The following is a 20,230-nucleotide window of genomic DNA, read 5'->3' as shown; positions in this document are numbered from 1 at the left end:
GCCATTTATCTACAGAACAGACAACAATGTGTTTCTGTTCACACAGATGAGAAGAGTCCGCCATCGTCCAGCAGTTATGGGGTGCATTTGATCAAATAATTAATGTCATACAAATGTCTCTGCTAATGTTAAGCTCCTGGCTGCTTTCTGGCATCGACCGCATAGTGTGATTACTATCAGCGGTGTGTCTGCAGCAAATCCTACAACAGACGAGCCCACATGCTCAACGCTGGCCTGTGCACTCCCCCTGGAGACTCTAAAAGCAGACTTAAGTCAAGATTGACTTTCTAAGACCTTGTTATCTTTATTTGGCAGTATCAGATTGCAACTACTGGTCTGCACATCAAGCCATCCCCACACAGTCAGGGAGTGAAATTACAGTATGTAACATACTAGATGGAAATTTGGGCTGCTATCATGCAACAGCTACTTGGAAAAACCCCAAAGAGCTTTTATGCTGCTCAAGGTTTCTTCATGAAACTTCCACTTTGCCTTTCTCTTTTCACTTCTGTCGCTCTGTCAGCCACGAGACAACTATTCTGGGCACAACTTTTTATTTTCCATTTCAAGGTCTGCACAAAACATCCCTCAACCTCTCTGTTCGTCTTTCCTTCTAATCTCTGCCTCTTCTTTCTTCCTCATTCCCGTTTGCCTGTCTCCCACTGGTCATGCGCACGTGTGTGTGCTTGTGCGTGTGTGTACAGGCCGGACTGCTGGCACTGCAGAATTAGTAGGTGAAGTCGAAAACGGATTAAGAAGCCAGGATCCAGAGAGTTCACTAATGGGAAGGGCTGGCCTGGTTGCCTGTTGCTCCTGTCCATCAGCTAAGGCCAATTATCTGTGGGGGAGGGGGTCACATCTGTCCTGGCCTGGCTCAGAAAGTACTGTTTTAGAGGCTTGTAGGGCTAAAACACTCTTCACTTAAATATTACATTAGGAATCAAATTCAGAATGTTTTTATCCTTTACTACAACTCAAGCCTATTAGATGTGTGTTTTTGATTCTTGAAGGAGTTGTGTAGATGTTTATTTGGTGTGTAGAAAAGAATTTGAAGCCCACATGTTCTATTCTGAAAGATTGTCATGGTTGCTTTTTTGCAGTACATTTTAATCCAATGATTTGACTGATATTTCTGATACTGTCTTTTCATAAAAGTGGAAATAAAAAACAGAACAAAAATTCTCACAGCTTTCTTGGAACTGATCTTTTTTGATGCAGCTGTGTATTTACTGTATACAAACTAAGGCGTTCACTTCCTTTAAAACTAGGAATTTCTTTTTCTTTTTTCTTTCCCATTTTGGTCATATACTGTAGTTGTTCTCTTTTCAGAGTTTGATGTGAATATAAAGCCAGTGTCCCTTTCTGTCTGTAAAACCGTAAGGCTCAGCCAGCAGCTAATGTTGAGGGCAAAGATGTTTTGTTTGTGCACACGTCTTGCAACATTGCACATACGGGTCATCGTCATCACCGATTTCTTTTCTATCATGAAATGGCAAAGAGAAATCTGAACCTATTACAGACATCAAGGTTATTGCTCACCAATTTAAAACAATCAATGTGACAGAAAAAAAAACATGTAATATATAGACACAAGAGGAGACCTTTAGTTACATACGTTGGCAGAATGTTCATATTGCTGCTGATCTGGTTAATTTTGCTTTAAGTAGTGCTCTCTGACTTTTCGTTTTTTTTTTCACAGCTCCTCTTTTGACTGAATGTGACCCTTTCTTTATTTTTCTTCACTCTCCAAGTCCAGAAGCAGAATAAGTGATCAGGTGGAGGACTGACAGAATGTTGATTCTCTGAGTGAAAATAAACAGCTGAAAACAAGAAATCCACATTCCTCTTATTGAAGAGTCAGTGCAGAGTTACAGCATATTAATATACATCAATAACAGAGGAAACAGTGTTTCACAAATTCAGTGTAATTCCTTCAGAGAGTTTGTATAAAATATACTGCAAACACACACAAACATTGAGGTAGAATTCAGAGGTTTTATTGAAAACAAACCCAGTGTATTGATCAACAACACATTATTATTATTGGAATTATTTGTTTTGAAAACGGTTGTCGATTATACAGGGGAAGATGTCTGAATAATGAGTGAACACTACATGGAAAGTGAAATAGTGTCAATAAATTTGGCCATTTTCATGTCCCGTTTTGACAATCCTCCACATTCATGTGTTGTCAATGTAATCTGGACCTGTGGGGCAAAAAAACATGCAGCAATCGTTTAATTGAAGTTTTCACAATACAGAAAAGTTTAAACTCTTAATACCATAATCATTAATCAGCCATAGTGGAGCCAATATTTACAAAAATACGTCTCAACTGTCATTCCGGACATGCAGATTCCATGATACCATTCTGATTTCCATGTTGGTAAACAGAGGGAGGATCTCATTTAGATTGAATTAAATGTTATTGAAACAACATTGTCTATGACAACTTAATTCACTAAAGACATTTTATTTCAGTGTTTTGATTGTTTCTCCTTTTTTTTTTTTACTCCTGACAGAACAACCTATTTTTTTTGATAACTCGAGTCGTAATGCTAAGCTAACCAGGTCCTTACTCCATCTTTTTAGTTCTGCGAACATTCACATGAATATTCGGTCTCAATTTCACCATGTCTTGCCCTCTCTATCTTCCCCACATTTCCTGTCACCTTCCAAAAATCACATTTCATGAAGGCAATTAGAAATATGTGAAAAGAATCTTAAATGATGACAAACATTTAAAAGTAATTCTTAAAGCCTTGATCTCCATATATTAGAGTCATCTAATTTGTCATCAATTTAACAGTCTTCATCGAGTAGTAGGCTACTTGCAATTATGTAGATATGTCTTTAGCTCCACCCACTGATGTGTGATTAACCAATTAGATTGCTCCCAGGAGAGTGGCTATAAAGAAAACTCCCATCTTCAAGCTGAGAGCCAAGAGAACTGAACAGAGCATACTAGCATATTAATAGATTATTAGCAGAAGCTCAGCATACATCATATATTTAGTGGAGGCTGAACCTCACTCAGAGAGGGATTTATTTGTAAGTGTCTGGTGGAAAGTGCTGCGGGGGCCCAGAGACCTGTAGCACCGTACAACAGCCACTTTAATAAAGAGTGGATTAGGAGCAGCATTCCTGTTAGAGCAGCCCGGTCCACCACACACTAACTCAGTGGCTACAGCCTAATGCAGAGAGATTTTCAGGGACCAGCTTTATCATATCAACCACTACTTTATTTCTCAGGCAGAGAAAATGAGAGTGCTAGTAGGCCCTGAAGTTGTGGGGGGGCTACATAGAGTTGAGGTAGAGTTATTGCAAAGCTTTTTACAAGAAAAACAACAGGATTATGACACGAGGCTACAGCGGGGTTTTTTTTTTCATCATATCATATCATGAGGGAGTTTTGAAACCCTTCAGAACAACTGATGATTGTTTTACTTAAGAATAAGACTTTATCTGAGGTTGATTGATTTCAATGTGTCTGTAATAAACTAACAGTTAATATGGTAAATATGGAAACAACTGGAACTTGTACCCAATGACAAAACCATTTGATTCTACAAGCCGTGATATCTGAAATAGATACTAAAATAATGCCGCAATTTCGATTTTCCAGGGAGCCTTTTGTAAGATCTGGCCAGAGACAGCAGATGAAAATAAGCCTTTTGGCTAACTGACATATTCACTTTAAGGTTGTTCTTGTTTTAATATGCATTGTCCGTGTAAAATAGAATAAATAAATACATTTTAAAAAAGCAACACACACATTTCTTTGTTCATGATTACAAATTCACAGGAAGTTATTACCTTGTTATAAACATTGAACCATTCTGGGTGATGATTCATCTTCTCCGCCTGCAGAGCCACACGTGACATAAATCCAAATGCCTAAAAAAGGAGAAACAATCAACTGTCAATCAGAATAACCTATAAAAGCGGATTCCAACCACTTAAAATCTGCGCGGCTCCAGCCATTGGAAAACGTCATGTGTAATTGTTTTTTGTCTAAAGTGGAGGAAAAATAGAAACACTGTTCATGATCATACAAAAAGTTCAAACAGCCACACAGACAGCATGCAACCTTCTCAAAGAGAGTTTAAACACACCACCCTCACTGGAGCAAAGAATTAACTTATTAAAGGGACAACTATCTTCTTTAAGAACATGATCATTAGATTTTCAAAATGTGATGCCAAAACACAAGGCTTGAAAACATGTTGACATGTAGCAAACTGCCTAACTGTTGCCTACATGCTGACAGAGACAACTGGCCTGAATGGTTGCAGTTGCACTTTACCGAAAAACTGTGTCTAACGATGATGATTTTATTTATCATGAGTTTAATGTGAGTCAACTGGGACAGCTGTTATATGTTTGTGATTTATTCACTCATTTTATCAGTATCAACAATCTTAAACTTCAATGTTACTATTTGATGTAACGCGTTACTTTTATATTAAAGCTGCTAATGATCTGTACTCGCAACTTGAACAATGAAAAACACTGTACACACTGTACACACACTGTACACACACTGTACATACACTGTACACACACTGTACACACACTGTACATACACTGTACACACACTGTACACACACTGTACATACACTGTACACACACTGTACACACACTGTACATACACAGTACACACACACTGTACATACACAGTACACACACACTGTACATACACAGTACACACACTGTACACACACTGTACATACACAGTACACACACTGTACACACACTGTACATACACAGTACACACACACTGTACACACTGTACACACACTGTACACACACTGTACACACACTGTACATACACAGTACACACACTGTACATACACAGTACACACACTGTACACACACTGTACACACACTGTACATACACAGTACACACACTGTACACACACTGTACACACACTGTACATACACAGTACACACACACTGTACAAACACTGCACACACATACACAAACTGTACACATTGTACATGCACACTTAAGACGGATTGTGCTGAAGCTTATTTTGACTGAACTTTATATTTTCATTTGACTTTATTTGACCGTTTGAAATCTCAGGTGTAAGAGTTGCAAGATGAAGTTGTGTAGTAGTTTCATTTACAGCATTATTCACTGCAGTAAATAAGCTGTGAGTAAACCAGACTAGAAAGAGAGGAAGGGAGAAGAAAAGACAAACTGTTCCGATCCAGAGGTACAGAACTTGAATTTGATGCCTGAATAAAAAAAAGTCAATAAAACACCTGGTCAGCAATTCATGAATATAATTTCTAATAAAAATTCCTCCCGATAAACAATCCCAACATACCCACTAAAGTCACATCGGGGTGATAATATCAGAGTTTGTTTATTTATTTATTAAAAATGGCCCATAAAATGACACAAAATGGTCAATAAAATGGTCAGCAAAAAATTTCCAAACCAAAACAAAACAGCAAAATCTCACCAACGTAAAATGTAAAGAAAGAAAATGTTCTCATCTGAAAAGCTGGAGTGGCACGTTTTAGAATTTTCTTCTGCAGCAAAATGACTCAAGATGATTTAATGACTTCCAGAATTCTTGTCTAATTATCATCTGCCAATTTACTACTTGATTAATCCAGTAATCATAACAGCTTAAAAAAGGGACGTGTTGGCTGTCACATCACAGGGATCCGTGCTGCAGAGAGAAGCACAAGACGGCCTCTCTGTGCACACAGTATCCTCTCATGAAGGCATGTATGTTCAAATTCCACAACCCTGTCAGGAACACACACACACACACACACACACACACACACACACACACACACACACACACACACACACACACACACACACACACACACACACACACACACACACACACACACACACACACACACACACACACACACACACACACACACACACACACACACACACACACACACACACACACACACACACACACACACACACACACACACACACACACACACACACACACACACACACACACACACACACACACTTCATATTTCGAGTCGGCCTGTGTCTCTCTCCAATCACAGGCCATCCAGGGAGTGATTATGGTTATTTTAATTATCTACAAAGAGGAGAGTGAAATCCCTCGTCATGCCCACAGTGAAAAGAGGGGGAAAAAATCAGGTAGACCTATTTCAGAGCAATTTCCCACTGCAATCTCAATTAAGCCCCTAAATACTTCCTCCCTGTCTAATTAAATCAACTGAACTGCCATTGTTTACAGGCGGGGGCTTCGTCCACGTCCATCACCTGACATGGCCAAACAGAATTACTCCCGCTGAAGAAATGCGTTAAGCCTTTTTGTGTTAGTCCTGTTCTGCGCCTGCATGTGCAGAGCGACAGCTGTAACACGATCAGCAGCTTGATCAAATTGGTTATCAAGGAAACCATCTCCTGATCAATTTAAGTAATTGGCATATTCCTGCAACTTGACCCCACTGGCACCAATTTAGAGTCTGAGGCGGTCTGCGTTTTCTCACTTCTCATTGGCTCTAATGGAGATGGTTAAGCAGCATGTCATGTCAGGTGTTGTTGTTTGAACACGTCCCCTCCTTCAATTTCCTTCACTCAAAGATTTGAATATAAGACGTTTTCTTTCCAGCCTGGACTGAAGAAAAAAAAAAAAAACTCATTGTTTTGCATTTCAGGAAACTCTTGACAGCCAAACATGAGCTGGGAATACGCACAAAGACAGACTTTTACTTCAATGTGTACAAGATGTTACTCTCTTTAGTGGATCTGCACTATGTGTGCTTTTATGCTGTTCATTCTCGTTACAAAACATATTGCTCATCTCTTAGGGAAACAGCTAGCTTCCATTTAAATGCAAGTTTATGACCTCTGTCACTGATAGGCAAGCAGAATGAAAAAAAGATAGAGATGAGTTCTTTTTCCAGCAGCGACAGTACTTTACAACACAGCCACACTAAAATGAAAACATGAGTTCTATCTGCACTGAGGTAAAATATCCCATGACATTATTAACACCCAGATGTGCAGAAAGCTGTTACTGTGTTTCAGATAAATATATACGCCTTTGTTCTATGTTTATATTAACCAATGAGTACTAGATAATTAAATCTAAACCTCAAAAGTGCCATGCAACGTATGCAGCCTAAATTAAGAGAACTGTCACAAATGCTGAAAAGTTGCATGACTAAGTTAAAACCAAATTGATGTACAAACAGACCACAGAGTAAATTACAAATTTGGAGGAATTTGAAAGAGAAGATGTGGAGTTCAGCCTGAGGAAACATGAACCCTCAGAAAAGAGTCTTTGTGGGGAGCAAAAAAAACACAAGGAAAGCAGTAATCTCCCTCTACAAATGAACTGGAGTTGGATGTCCAAAAATCTTGAAATCCTGTAAAAAGCCCCCCCCCCCAAAAAAAATGGCGCCCTACATCTGCCATCTTTAACAGGTTTGGGGTCCCTCGGGGGCAGTAAGGAGAGCAGTGGGACACAATGCTGGCGAAGTGGCAGGACTATGTCTGTCTGTCAACTGTAGGTCAACTCAATGCCCTCCACTTGGACCAAACAAGAAAATAAAACCAGCCCTCAACTCCCAGCTGAGGTCTTGTGTCAGCAAAGGTCAAGGACTCTCCCTCTCAAGAGAGCTTTGTTTCGCCTGTTTGCTTGTATAGGCCACACTCTCGAGCCAACAGGTCAGCCATCCATCTATCCATCCATCTATCTATCCAGCAAGCCAGGCATTCTCTCAAACTGGCCCAACAAGCTGTAGCTGTCAGACTCAGATAATTTAACATGACATTACCCAGGCCTCCATCTCAAATAATCAGAAACACCCGAAGGCAGACCCCCACTATGCCCCTTTCCCCACATAACCACTTCTGAGGGGCCGATTTGGTGCTATTACAGCATGATTGTCATACAACACAGGATGAGACGTCGGAGCAGAGTGGTGTTTCTCTCTCTCTCTCTTTGCGGCCGAGGGCTAGAATACAGGACTCAGTTTCAAACACATGTGTCTGTTATTTACAGATCGGTTTTCCACCGCTGCCCGGTCCAGGGGCTTAGAAACGGCTGCTCTGCCTTGCCAGGACTAAGTGCATGCAGATTGCACCTACTCTTAACTAGCCTCTGACAGACTCACACATGCACAGCCATGCATGCACAAATACACATACCGCACACTCAACATACACACAAGTATGTGCCGACCCACACATAAAGACTCTGCTCCATTACACGCCAATATGACTACCCGATGATTACCATGGTATGAATCCTTCGCTCCTCCACGGCGAAAAAGTCAAGAATGCTGTGAATTGCACAACGGCAGCGGTGATGATGAGGATGACGACCACACCTCTCACGTCTCATTTCTCTTCTTTCCTACACAGCTCTTCAAAAGCGTCCAGCTGGCTGAACAAGGCTGCCCGCTAAGTTGATGTGTAACTTAAAGCAAAATATGGATAATTACAAAGAGAACCAGCCAAGTCATTTCATGTCGAGAGCTCTGCCGGCTGTGTGTAACATCATAATCTTCTCAAGTTAACACAGAAGAGCTTCAACTTGATACTCTGATGATGCAGGCTTGTGAACACTCATTAAGTGACAAATATCCTGTGTTACAGTGTTCACACACGTCAGCTCCTATTTGGGTGAAGAGTGTCATGTACTGCTCGAGCATGGCGTTAAGGCCGACTTATGCAAACCCTCTCATTAACTGCAGAGTTACCAGCCGGGGCTTAAAAAGACATTATGATCGTCAAAAGGCAGCAGACGTCAAGCCCATCTTAGCTTACCCAGGGACTGATAGCCAGATTATCTAACCAAGTCCTCTTGGGCGCCACACCTCGTCGCTTCCCTCCAGCCATTTTTCACAGGACGAGATGAATGCGGGACGCCACCAGTTCCCAGGGAAATTTCCAGTTTAGAGACGAAGGAGGGAACTGAACACCGCACACTCTCGCTCAGAGTGCCTGTGTAGGACGATTATGCAAGCATGTGTACATAAATATGGGGACTTGCAAACAATGGTCCGATTACATTACATATTGTGTGTTTTTAATGAATTTTAAAAAGGTTTTAATGTTTTCAAGGTTCAAGATGCCCAGTTTTCTGTTTCTTCTAAAGTGTGTCATAACTTACTGAAACATTCTTAACCAACCCAAACTGTCAACAGCGCTCAAAAAAAAATACTCAACTCACCACAACCTTTGCAGAAATAATAACATTTGGGGGAATGACAATCCTCTATTCATCATTTTTGCAAATAAAATGAGAAATTAAGATGAAGCATTTATTTATTATAGCATGACGACACATTTATATGATAACAGGATTATCTGAAGCTTTAAGAAACCTGTTGTTTTTCTGACAGTGACATTTTTCTGTGTGTGTGTGCGTGTGTGCGTGTGTGCGTGTGCGTGTGTGCGTGTGTGAGTGTGTGTGTGTGTGTGTGTGTGTGTGTGTGTGTGTGATGCAGGAGGGGGATGGCTCTGAGACTTTGGTTTACCCAGGGGCTCAAGGTTTAGTTGTAAGACAACTTATTGAACACAAGCAGAGCGAGGCCCATAACGAGAGGCCGAGACTTGAGGGAGATTTGGAGCGGAGGGAGACCCTGACTGAATATAAAAAGAGGGATCAGCCTCTGAGAGCGGAACGAAGGAGCAGAGGGGGCTGCTGAAACACAGCAGCGCTGTCTTCAGGCTCAAAACTGGAATTGAAGTACAGAAGCCTTGTGCACTACAGCTTTTTCCAATACTTGTAATGCTTCATGTTTCATGGTCAACTGCAGGATTCAATAGTTTTTGTCACTTTCCTTTTAGTATTTTTTCCTATTTTAATGATGTGTGACTTAAGATGTTAACTGTCACCTCCCTATCTGTGATATTTATGTGGCGATTTTGAATTTAATACTTTCAAACACATCCCTGTCCTATGAATATTTTTAACACTTATTTCTGACCATTTCAAACAGATTTTTAATGTTTTTTTATTGATAAAAAATGAGGACTAAACATTAAGAGTAATTAAGAGCACTGCACACAAAAAGATACAAATCCTTTAATATTACACTTACACCAAATTACTACATATTCCATGAGTACAAATTTAATTTTGACTGCCTGATTTTTATTTCATTTTAATTCTTCAAGAAAGTTGAAGTTGATGTACAAGTTTTTGGGTTGTTGTTTTTTTTTTCTCCCCGTGAACGTGAGTTTTACCGCTGCAAGGTTCCATTTCTGAGCGCCTGATGATTGATGCTTTTACTGCCATATAGTTCCCAGTAACATAACTCAGTTAACTCAATTAATCAAGTTCATGTGTGACATTCAATAGATTTTGGAAATTGTTGTCTATCCCTTTTAGTACCAACAGACTGATCTCAAATCTTCAAAAAATTGCCAATGAATGTCTACAGAACCTTATAACCTCTTACATTTATGCCCCCCCCCCCAAAAAAAAATGCCTACAGCACTCAAGACATGAGCACGAACCTGATGAAAACATTCTCAGTTTGTTGTTTAACAAGCAGTTTATTCACTTTGCAGAAGGCACTCAAGATAATATCCTGCATTTTTTCCATTCCCAGTGCAGCCTTTGAGTGTTGTTTTTTTCCTCATCGTTTCATGACTGAATATTTGTGGGGAGAGACGGAACGCCATCTATTTCAGTGTCCGCGAACCCAACACATCAGTTGAGCACGCACAGCTCACCTCTCCTACACAAACTGCATCTTAAATGATGTTACATGTATGTTTCCAATGCATCAAGTGCAGTGTAATGTCAAGCAGATGGCCATCTGTAAACATAAATAATATAACATAATGCTGGTAAACAATATCAGTGATTGCAAGTTAAAAAACAAGCAAAATTGCAAACAAAATTTACAGCATTAAACACACACACTCACACACACACACACACACACACACACACACACACACAGATGTTTCCACTTGTGAGTGCAGTGATTTGTGCTGGCAGAAAGAGACCAAAAAAGGGGGTTTTACCTCTCAAACCTTATTAAATATTACCAGATTGATGAGGAAAATAACTCCGTGGACTACAGTTTACCCACATGCTACAGAAAAATGACAGAGCAGATCATAACAGCATCACAACACTTTCCACTTGCTGTAATCAGAGAAAAATAAACTAAAAAAAAAAAAAAGTATATCCAGCTGTCCATTTCTTTTTAAGTTAATTTGCAGCTAAGAGTGTCCGTGTGCTTTGTGTATTCAGCACCACTTCCACTGACAGCCACTGTGCATTTACAGTCATGGAACAGGCTCTGTCGCCCCCTGCAGGCTTAAAGGGAAGAGTGCTCACTCGGATAGAGGGGATTTGTTATTCTCATTATAAACTGCAGGGATCTGATTTCCTTGGATCCATAAATTGGAGATAAGTGGTGAATGGAAATCAGCCAGCATGTCACTCCTCATGTTCATCCCCCCTCTCTGATACAAGCACTTTGAGAAGAGCCATGAAACTGAGCTAGCAGTTTGTAAAAATGCATCAGAGGGTTGGGAGGAGAGCTAATAAAGGAGGGTGGAAAAGCAGGCAGAGAGACAGGCAGGAGAGAGTTGCCAGCATGTAAAATTGGAAGAACATGAGCTCATTCCCCGGTAACATGGGGCACATATGAGAGACGGACAAAGACTGAGGGAGAGCAGGATGGGGAAAGAAGAGTGGCAAAGAGCATAAAAGAAGCACATCCACAAGAAGGCAAGATGGGGTTGTTAGTGGTTTGCGAAACAGATGAAACATTTTAACCAATTAGATTGTTTGTGAAAGAAATCATTCTGATCAAAACCCCAACTGCAGCCAACTGGAGGCCTGGCTTGTCTCAGGGTAATGTGGCCTGACGTGTCGGGGTAAGAGGAGAGGCTTTAGAGCCAGGAGGAACAGATGGGAGAGGTCAGCGCCCGCCTCCCGGACTTCAAACACCGGGAAGTGTAAAAACAGACTATTTTAAGGGCTAAAACAACTAACGACTGGATTAGAGGAAGTCCGCTAAGTGGCCTTGAGATATTGCAGTTTACTTCACCCGATACAGTGAGGAGGAGAGGTTGAGAGCTGCCTTCCAAGGCTGGGTAAAAATGATTGTTTCATCCCTATAAGTAGCAGAACTGGTATGAAATGCCATGTTGGTCACGACAAGTGTGATGTTGTTGACGTCACTGTTTGTACTTTTTATTATGATCTATTCTACATCATGCTACTAACTACTTTAAACTAATCACACTTAGCAGTTTTCCTTATAATTATTCTTCATGAATGTGTAACATTTAACATTACACATATCTGAGCGAACGACCATCCATTTTAAGCTTTTCAAAGGATTTTTTTCCCTTATAACTCATGAAGAAAACATTAAACACAAACTTACTTTTTTTTTGATCATGTGTTTTCTACATAATTGCATTTCAATGCAGCCTGCCTTGACTTTTTTATCTGTTTTCCCCTTAGTTTGTAGTTTCAATAATTCACATATCCCTGGTTACTTTGAAAAGCTTGCATTAAAAATGCATGATTCATAAAAGACTTTAAGAATGATAAGCAAAGGACACACACATCTTGTATCCAATTGCACAAATGAAATAGGGCAGCAGCTTCAGCTGCATTAAGCATCAAAGTGATGATGTCACTGAACTGTGCTGATGTCCTTAGTGCTGGGAATCGAATCAAATCTGTCAAAGTTCAATGGAACAGATCATTCAGTTTTAGTAAGAAGAGAGTGTTGCAGAAATAAGGAAATAATATGGCATTATTTAGTAAATGCATAAAACAACAGATGTGTCTGATAAGTGGTTGTCACGGTGCGTTATTTGTTTTTTTAAATTAAGCATACTGTAGAAATATTGGAGGTGAAGTTTTTACCTTTCAAGGAAAATGTGTGACAGTGAGGAGGCAGGAAGGGTTCACTGACAGTCCATGATGCTGCTATTATGGCCATGATCTCTCACATCAACTACTCTTGTTTTATGTTCTCTCATTTTGTGATTAGGATCATGCCTATATGCATGATGACATGACGGATGCAGTGTTTGTTTTTATTGTTCAAAATTGAATGTCAGAGCAAGGATTTTTTTTTTTGAGGGTTAGGGTTAAAATTGTGAATATTATATCTATTATGTCAATAAATGTTTGTTACTATCACCCTTTTTACCAGGTGTGCCAAATATATTTTGTCCTAGAAAGAGTTCAATTGAGCAGTTATTAAAAACAGGAAAAAAAATCAGAGCCTTCAATCGTGGTCTGAGCAATGCACAAAAGAATCCATGAACCAAGCACTGAAAGGAAAGTGAAACCTGCTCTCTGCTACACCTGCAACCAATCAGCATATAAACACAGATGAATTTGTGTTTCCGATGGTTAGCAAGATTGCCTTGTGTCTGGCGGTCTGCATTCTGATCCCCATCAAATAAACCTTCAGCCAGCGTTCAACAGCCTCCTGCAGACCCCAGAGGAGAGCAGAAACAGATCTCTGCTAAAACTAAAAAAGAAAAAATTGGAAAGACTTTCTCTCCAGACTCTACCTGACATCTGGACTGAAAATACTACAAATACTGAGGGTATGACTGTAACACACACGCATGCACATTATTCAAACTTCTGTTGTGTGTTGATCTCTGTGCTTGATATTATCCGTATTGTGTTGTTTACATTGCAGCTGAATCAAATAAACAAGCTGTTTATTAAATTTTACCTGCTGTACTAAATGTTCTTGAAAAAGTAAGCATAGATATTACACATGCATGACAGGGAAAAGGTCATGTCCTACAACTGGCACCTTATAATATTGACTGCAGCCTATGACTTGCTTCCATGTAATCATAATTTTTAACCAAAATCTAAATCTTCTGTGGAAAAAAGTGCAACACTGAGTTACATTACACTAAATACACACACTCACCTGGTTAAAGGTTTTGAAGTTGAGTTCCTTGAAAATGGCATCTCGGTCCTCCACCTCTACCCAGCCAGTGGCCCTGAGCTCCGTCACCATCTGATCCCGGTCTGCAGGGGAGAGCCAGTGGGCATCTGAAGACTGGAGACACCATAAAATATATAGGAATTATATATGTACACGTCGTTATTGTTTGTCCAATCACTGGAGCATTATCGTTTCTGCTCCAGTGATTTCTTCTTATCAAATTATTAATTCTTAAGATTTATTTAAACTAATTTTCACTTTAATCCAAATGTCCTGCACAGTAAAAAATTAAGATGGGATTCCATTATTTCGATGTCAGCCTTGTTGCAACAGATACCTGAGTATCTCCACAAGGTGGCAGCCTAGCACCAGCAATGAGGACTCATGTTGGCATAATAAATGACTAGGTTTTAATGGTTACACAGATAAGCTATTGCTTCAATAAAATGTTAACTGTGTAATTTTACTGTAAACGATGTAATCCATTCATTTGAAAAAACTAATTCAGTAATGATAAAATATTACTCATAATACTACTTCAGCATTTAAATTGGGATAACTTATTGAAAACTCACATTTTAAGTGAAATATAACCATTTCTGACGTGTAAGAGTCCTCTATTTAAGTTCTGCACACAAACAAGGAACATACTAAGTGAATAAATTACGATTTATCCTTCGTACTACCAACGCCGAATTGATATACAGTCCCGGTGCATGGTAGTGTGGTAAACAAATGCTTCTTAACTGGTGTCTTTTAATAATAAAGTTGGTAAACGTCAAAATTCAATGCATTTCGAAAGGAGTTTGGCGCACGTTTTCTTCCACACTAACAGCGCGTCTACCGTGGACCTATCGTGCTGTTTGGGAGCCAACAAGTTTACACAGTTGTTGCCTCTCAAGTGAGATTAGGCTTATTCATACATCACAGCAGTAAGACGTAGATAAGATGCGGAGAAATGCTAATGCTAAGTGCGAGACTGTCACTGCAGCACTCACCATGTTGGACTTGTTCCTGCAGAGTGGCGGTAACAGCCCGAACAGACGGGGCCATGAGCTGACCGTCCTCAGGCTAAATATTAACCCAGACATGACTAGCCCTTTGTCGGCTGTCCTACCTCTCCACTGTCACCCAATGTGGTGCGTGTTCCCTTCTATCCTCTCACACATTACACATAGCTGTTCAGTTTCTGCCTGATTAAAACTCATTATTTTTTAACTCGTTTGGTTGCGCCAGAGTGACCTCCTTTCGATGTTTTTCAGACCTTTATATGTAATCCTGACAAAATGAAAACAAGATATCAATTCAGTTTGAGTTTGTATGAACACATTAGTGCATAGGCCTAGAATCTTCCTGAAGGGTGTCTAATTTTTTGGTTATAAATTATGATTCATTTTATATTATTTTGACAGCTATTAAGGGGCATGCGTTTTAGAATGATTTGAATGAATACACTCCCTGTAGCCTCAGCTTTTACCTCAACTAATTAAAATCAGTTTGTTGTACTTTGGACTTCAGGATCATGACTGGAAGGGAATATGTAATAAAGGCAGAGAATTGAAACCACTAAGACAGAAAGAAAAGATAATACCTGAAATGATCACAGTTAGAAATCATTTTTAATCTCAACAAGGTTTTCCTGGTTAAATCATATACACAGCTGCATTCTTTAAGCACACTAACACACAGGGCAGTCATTTTCATTAAAGAACTGATGCCAAAGCCAAGTAGCCACTCTTTATTTGAAAGATAAACTAAATCTGAAGATCCAATGATTTGCAGTCCATTTTCAGTCCTGATGTTCATGTTCCTGTCCTGGTATAAGCCAGCGGATGCTGTCCGTCCGCAGGATGGCGTACGTAGAGAAGCCTAGGATGAAGAGGACAGAGAAGACCAGCAGCCAGTCGATGCTTCTTAGGGGTTCGCTGGGAAGGGGGCCAAGAAGGTCTGCATCCATCACGTTTCCGTCTGGGCCAGCCTCAAACCCTGGAGAATGTAAATGTTTTATTGCGGTCCTTAATTATTTGATGGTTGTACTTTCAGAGTAATTTCATTTCTTATTAAGTAAAAAAAAAAGTCCGTAGGCTGCACAGTTTAAAATGCTACAACGAAAATCTAATAATAATCCACTAAAAAAATGACACAATATTGATTTCTTTCCTGTCCCAAAAACTTGACTTCAGGCAATCCACATTTTCCAGACCATATTGCATCACTGAGCAACTGCAAAGAAACTAACACGAGACAAGATATATTGTTCTTTAAGGGTCAGGCGTCAGATTGAAGATAAACATGACATGTAAACATAAAAATAAGCTATATTGTTCTTTTTTTCCCATAGATCTTCTCAAAAAGGGTTTCCTGCAAACTCTTGACTGACTGAGCACTAACATGTTTTGAATGTTGTGTTTGATAGCAAAGAAATCAGAGCCAGTACACACAGGACTACACCCAGATCTGTAAGACTAAGATGATGTTTATAATTATTAACATCCTTTAAATGACATCAACTGTGGTCTTAACAGGAAGAGGATCACCCACATGGTCAGCACCAAAAGTGGACCATCAAAAGAGAAATTAACTCATTTTAGACTTAAAACACTTGAGGTTCAGTCTGTACCCGTTTGGTTGGTGATGAAGGAGGTGAGCGTCTCCAGCGTTCTGTCGGTGTGGTTAAAGCGAGCCATGGGTTTGGCCCCCTGGAACAGCAGGATGTTTGGCACTGCCACGGTCCCAAACCGCGTGGAGAGGCTGCAACAGTACAAACACATATGATCAGAAGATTATTTAGATACTCCTGTTACTAGGTGGTGTGGTTTAATATGCAGAATTATACACTCCATAAAAACTGTGCTTCAATAAACAAACTGACTCGTTCAAAATGGTGTTGTTTATTACTGTGTTGTTCTGCGTTCAATTCTAATTTGTTTCTTTTTGGCCCGTTGTCGTTATGGAATTGCGAATGTGTGGAAGAGAGAATGGGAACGATGCACAAAAAGGCCAAAGGTCGGAGAAGAACCAGGAAACATCGAGAAAAGGACATAGCACCTCTGTGAAGTGAACCAAGTCCACCAGAGAACTAAACCAACTAAACTATGTGTGTACTATGTGTGCACACTCAGGCCATGACCTGTGCTGACACGTTGTTGAGGAGACCTTTAGAAAGGATGTGAGGTAAGAACAGTTTAGAACTACTACAAACAGCTTAACAGTTAATGCAATGTTATGGTCATTTCCATGATTAAAATACAAATGCATTGAGAAAAGCTTATTTTGACTTTTTATATAACTACACCTCATTTTATTTTAAATCTATAACTACTACAGAACGGATTCATAGGCTGAGTGTGAGTATATAAAACTCTTGTTTAAAAATTTAAAAGTCCCTTTATTCCACTTTAATAAAGGGAGGGAATTTTGAAATCGTAACAGAAGACAACATGATCATCACCTGCTGTGCTGTGAGGCATCCAGTGCCAAGAAGTGCATGCTGGGAAAAACTCGAGGCAGGGCGTTGAAGTGAGGCGCCAGGTTGGCTGAGAACGGACACCAGGCGGTGAAGAACAGCACCACAGAGCACTCTGTGCTGTTAGCATTCAGAAACTCCATCAGATCCTGAGAGAAGGAAGAAGCAGCACATTAACTGAGGGATGCAGTCCTCGCCTGTCATTATTCACGTATTGTTTATTTCAGGATGAAGAACATAGTGACTGAGTTTAAATAAGGTCAACGCTTTACTTACATTTACCACATTGTATTATGCATTACCACTTCACAAGAACAAGTGGATTGTGTATATTGTGTACTTCAGAGAGATAGCTTTGAGTGAGTGAGTCTCAAAGTGCAGTGTGAATACCTGTGAGACATTGAGGACCTGCACACTGAACGTGTCCACTTCTGTGATGTTCCTCTTATCACAGTTCACCTTGTATGTCTTTGTGGTCTCTGTCGCATTCTGCTCCTCAGTGGAGGACACTGCTGCATGCACTATGTCAAGAGTGACCTGGAGGCAAACATCGAAGAAGAAGTCAGCTTCAGCACTACAGACACAACTTCAGCTTTTGGCTCTAAAGGAAGTTAGGGATAGGGTATATGAAACTGAACTGCAGAACAGGCTTTTTACTTACTTTCAATAGATAGATCTACTTAAAACTGGGGAATTGTGGTGTACAAAGATTGTTTTATATGAAATTTGAAGTTTAGTTTATAATGTGTCAGAAATGGTTAAAAAAATTGCCTTAACATTTCCTACTTTTCACTGTGTTCCCAAACTAGAAGATAGAACTAGAGAGCAAACCCACTAAATGGAAAAGCTGTAACCAGAGAATTAATTGTATTTCAGCTTCAGAAAATAATCAAAAACAGAATCAGTGAAAGAGTTCATGGAGAAATTGTAATCCAATTCCAAACTTAGTTTAGGCACTTTTGATCATTGTCGTATCTTTGTTTTTTTTTCCCAGGGCGAATTAGCTGATCTTGTTCTTTTTTCATCAATGTTAAGACATTTCAGCAAATAACATTGTTAAAAAAAAAAGCCAAATAGAACACAAATATAAGTATAGTATTCAATTAAAATGTGAATATTGTTGATGTACATTTCTGTGTATTCTGAAATTCCCCCTTGAGCTTAACAAAGTTCCCATCCCGCTTGCTCTGGGCCTCTGTGCACTTAAAATAACAACAACTAATCTCAAAGAGTGTCTATCGGTGTTCATTAGCTTTTAACGGTCTACCAAATACATTTTAGGGTAACAAAAAGTCCAGTTAGTGATTGCTTATCACCAGAGAAAGTGATAATATTATAACAGATTTGTTTAGAGTGCTGCTAAATGAACACCTGTTGTGTGGATTCTGTGCTCGTCTCCTCCATTGATGCAGAGGACCCACACTGCGCACTGTTCTCATCACAGGGTGGGGAGAAGCCTGACTGGAAGTCTTTCACATTTTTAGGGAAGAGGGACTCAATGTTCGATCGATCAATGGGGGCTTCAGTCCCCATTACAGCATCTGCAATCTCAGCTGTCTTAAACTGCCTCTTTGGCAGGGAGCTGAGGTCTTCTGACTCCACAAACTTCGGGCTGTTCTCCATGTCAGACTCGGCATCCTCTGACAGCGTGAGCTCCAGCGACTCATCATCACCTAAAAAACACAAATAATGGATTAATCTCAGTCCAAATCATATTTCTCTTACTGTTGGTCATCTATATGATTATCTAAATGTTTATTTTGATAAGAGAGATTTACTTTTTGGCAGTTATTCTTTCAAAAACACTCGAAATGCATATTTCAACTAGGTTTCCTTTTGTGCTAAAAAGCTAAATTAAATGCAATACAGTGAACCAGTGATTATAATAGTGAAACAGCTATACATCAAATGAGTCAAAAGTAAATTCAATTCAGTTGATGAGGTGCATATTTCTAAATGTAATATAAAACCCTAAACAAATCCTAGATTCATACAAGGTTAACGTTTAATTGCTGTGTTATAAACTGGCTACAATATAAAAAATAATTATGAACAACATCACTAGAACAGACCGATCTGTCGAGTTCTATCTGCTGCTCTCATGTAGGTTAAACATGGGCTTCATTGCGACAGCTACCTTCACATAGAGTAAAATATAAGCAAGCTTAGCAGCTAGGTTTACAAAAAATGTATTTTGGCATTTGGCAGTGTTTTGTTGTTTATCTATAAGGTGTTGTCTGTCTCTTACCTTGTGCAGACGAAAACCTCAGAAGCTCAGAATGATACGATAAAAATAATAAAGCATATGGGATGTAGAGCTTGATGAAAAAATCCGTCATATTTTTAAAATGTAGCTAGATACAAAAAATGAAAAGGTTCAAGACATATTGAGATGTGGAGGGCTCTTTAGAGAACGACCGGAGGAAGAAAATAAATGTAACACAGCCAAAAGTCGGCTTCTTCTTCTTCGGCTTTTTCAAAGACGGTTAGCATCCAAAAGGTTGAATTACCGCCCTCCTCTGGATTTTTATCATTAATCAATACAGTATTCACAGTATTTAAACAATTACGGAAATAAAAACAATACTTTCCTTTTCCCCCTCCAATCCTCTCACAAGTCTCTTCATACTAGACTATGTTGTAGCAGTGAATAAATTGCACTTAGTCAGAGTTTATTGATTTGAGAATAAAAGAAAGAGGAAAAGATAGAAAGATAGAGATCTAGCTCCAAAAGAGGAGAGTGGGAAGCTATTGTCTTTTATACCTACCTCCATTAAATTATTAAATAGTGCAAGATAATATGTGTGAATGAGAGATTAATAAAGG

The 20,230-nt window shown here is 39.5% G+C and overlaps 2 protein-coding genes across 2 annotated transcripts; both read right to left on the bottom strand.

Moving 5' to 3' along the window:
• Window positions 1–1,975: 1,975 nt before the first annotated feature.
• Window positions 1,976–15,142, bottom strand: LOC306831094 (pterin-4-alpha-carbinolamine dehydratase 2). Its single transcript, XM_079354979.1, has 4 exons — window positions 14,937–15,142; window positions 13,921–14,052; window positions 3,817–3,897; window positions 1,976–2,207 (listed from the first exon to the last, which is right to left on the bottom strand). Exons 1-4 carry the CDS (start codon window positions 15,027–15,029, stop codon window positions 2,112–2,114), a joined length of 402 nt encoding a protein of 133 aa, XP_079211105.1. The 5' UTR covers window positions 15,030–15,142; the 3' UTR covers window positions 1,976–2,111.
• A 396-nt stretch (window positions 15,143–15,538) lies between these two features.
• On the bottom strand, window positions 15,539–19,891 carry txndc15 (thioredoxin domain containing 15). The gene is made up of 6 exons (XM_079354978.1): window positions 19,653–19,891; window positions 18,776–19,077; window positions 17,795–17,941; window positions 17,390–17,553; window positions 16,559–16,689; window positions 15,539–15,924 (listed from the first exon to the last, which is right to left on the bottom strand). The coding sequence occupies exons 1-6, from the start codon at window positions 19,741–19,743 to the stop codon at window positions 15,728–15,730; spliced, it is 1,032 nt and encodes a 343-aa protein (XP_079211104.1). The 5' UTR covers window positions 19,744–19,891; the 3' UTR covers window positions 15,539–15,727.
• Window positions 19,892–20,230: the final 339 nt, after the last annotated feature.

The sequence above is a fragment of the Symphodus melops genome (assembly GCF_947650265.1).
Source record: "Symphodus melops genome assembly, chromosome: 11".
Taxonomy (NCBI): domain Eukaryota; kingdom Metazoa; phylum Chordata; class Actinopteri; order Labriformes; family Labridae; genus Symphodus; species Symphodus melops.
The sequence above is the reverse complement of the archived record's forward strand: the minus strand, read 5'-3'. Positions and strand labels throughout refer to the sequence as shown.

What these genes read in the sequence shown, in the direction of transcription:
- LOC306831094 (XM_079354979.1), bottom strand. Translation starts at nt 15,029, where the DNA reads ATGTCTGGGTTAATATTTAGCCTGAGGACGGTCAGCTCATGGCCCCGT. An exon ending in ACTTCAAAACCTTTAACCAG is followed by an intron (nt 3,898 to 13,920) that starts GTGAGTGTGTGT and finishes CTCCTTTTTTAG; the next exon opens with GCATTTGGATTTATGTCACG. An exon ending in GGTTCAATGTTTATAACAAG is followed by an intron (nt 2,208 to 3,816) that starts GTAATAACTTCC and finishes TTTGCCCCACAG; the next exon opens with GTCCAGATTACATTGACAAC.
- txndc15 (XM_079354978.1), bottom strand. Translation starts at nt 19,743, where the DNA reads ATGACGGATTTTTTCATCAAGCTCTACATCCCATATGCTTTATTATTT. An exon ending in GAGGTTTTCGTCTGCACAAG is followed by an intron (nt 19,078 to 19,652) that starts GTAAGAGACAGA and finishes TGTGTTTTTTAG; the next exon opens with GTGATGATGAGTCGCTGGAG. An exon ending in CTTCATCACCAACCAAACGG is followed by an intron (nt 15,925 to 16,558) that starts GTACAGACTGAA and finishes TACATTCTCCAG; the next exon opens with GGTTTGAGGCTGGCCCAGAC.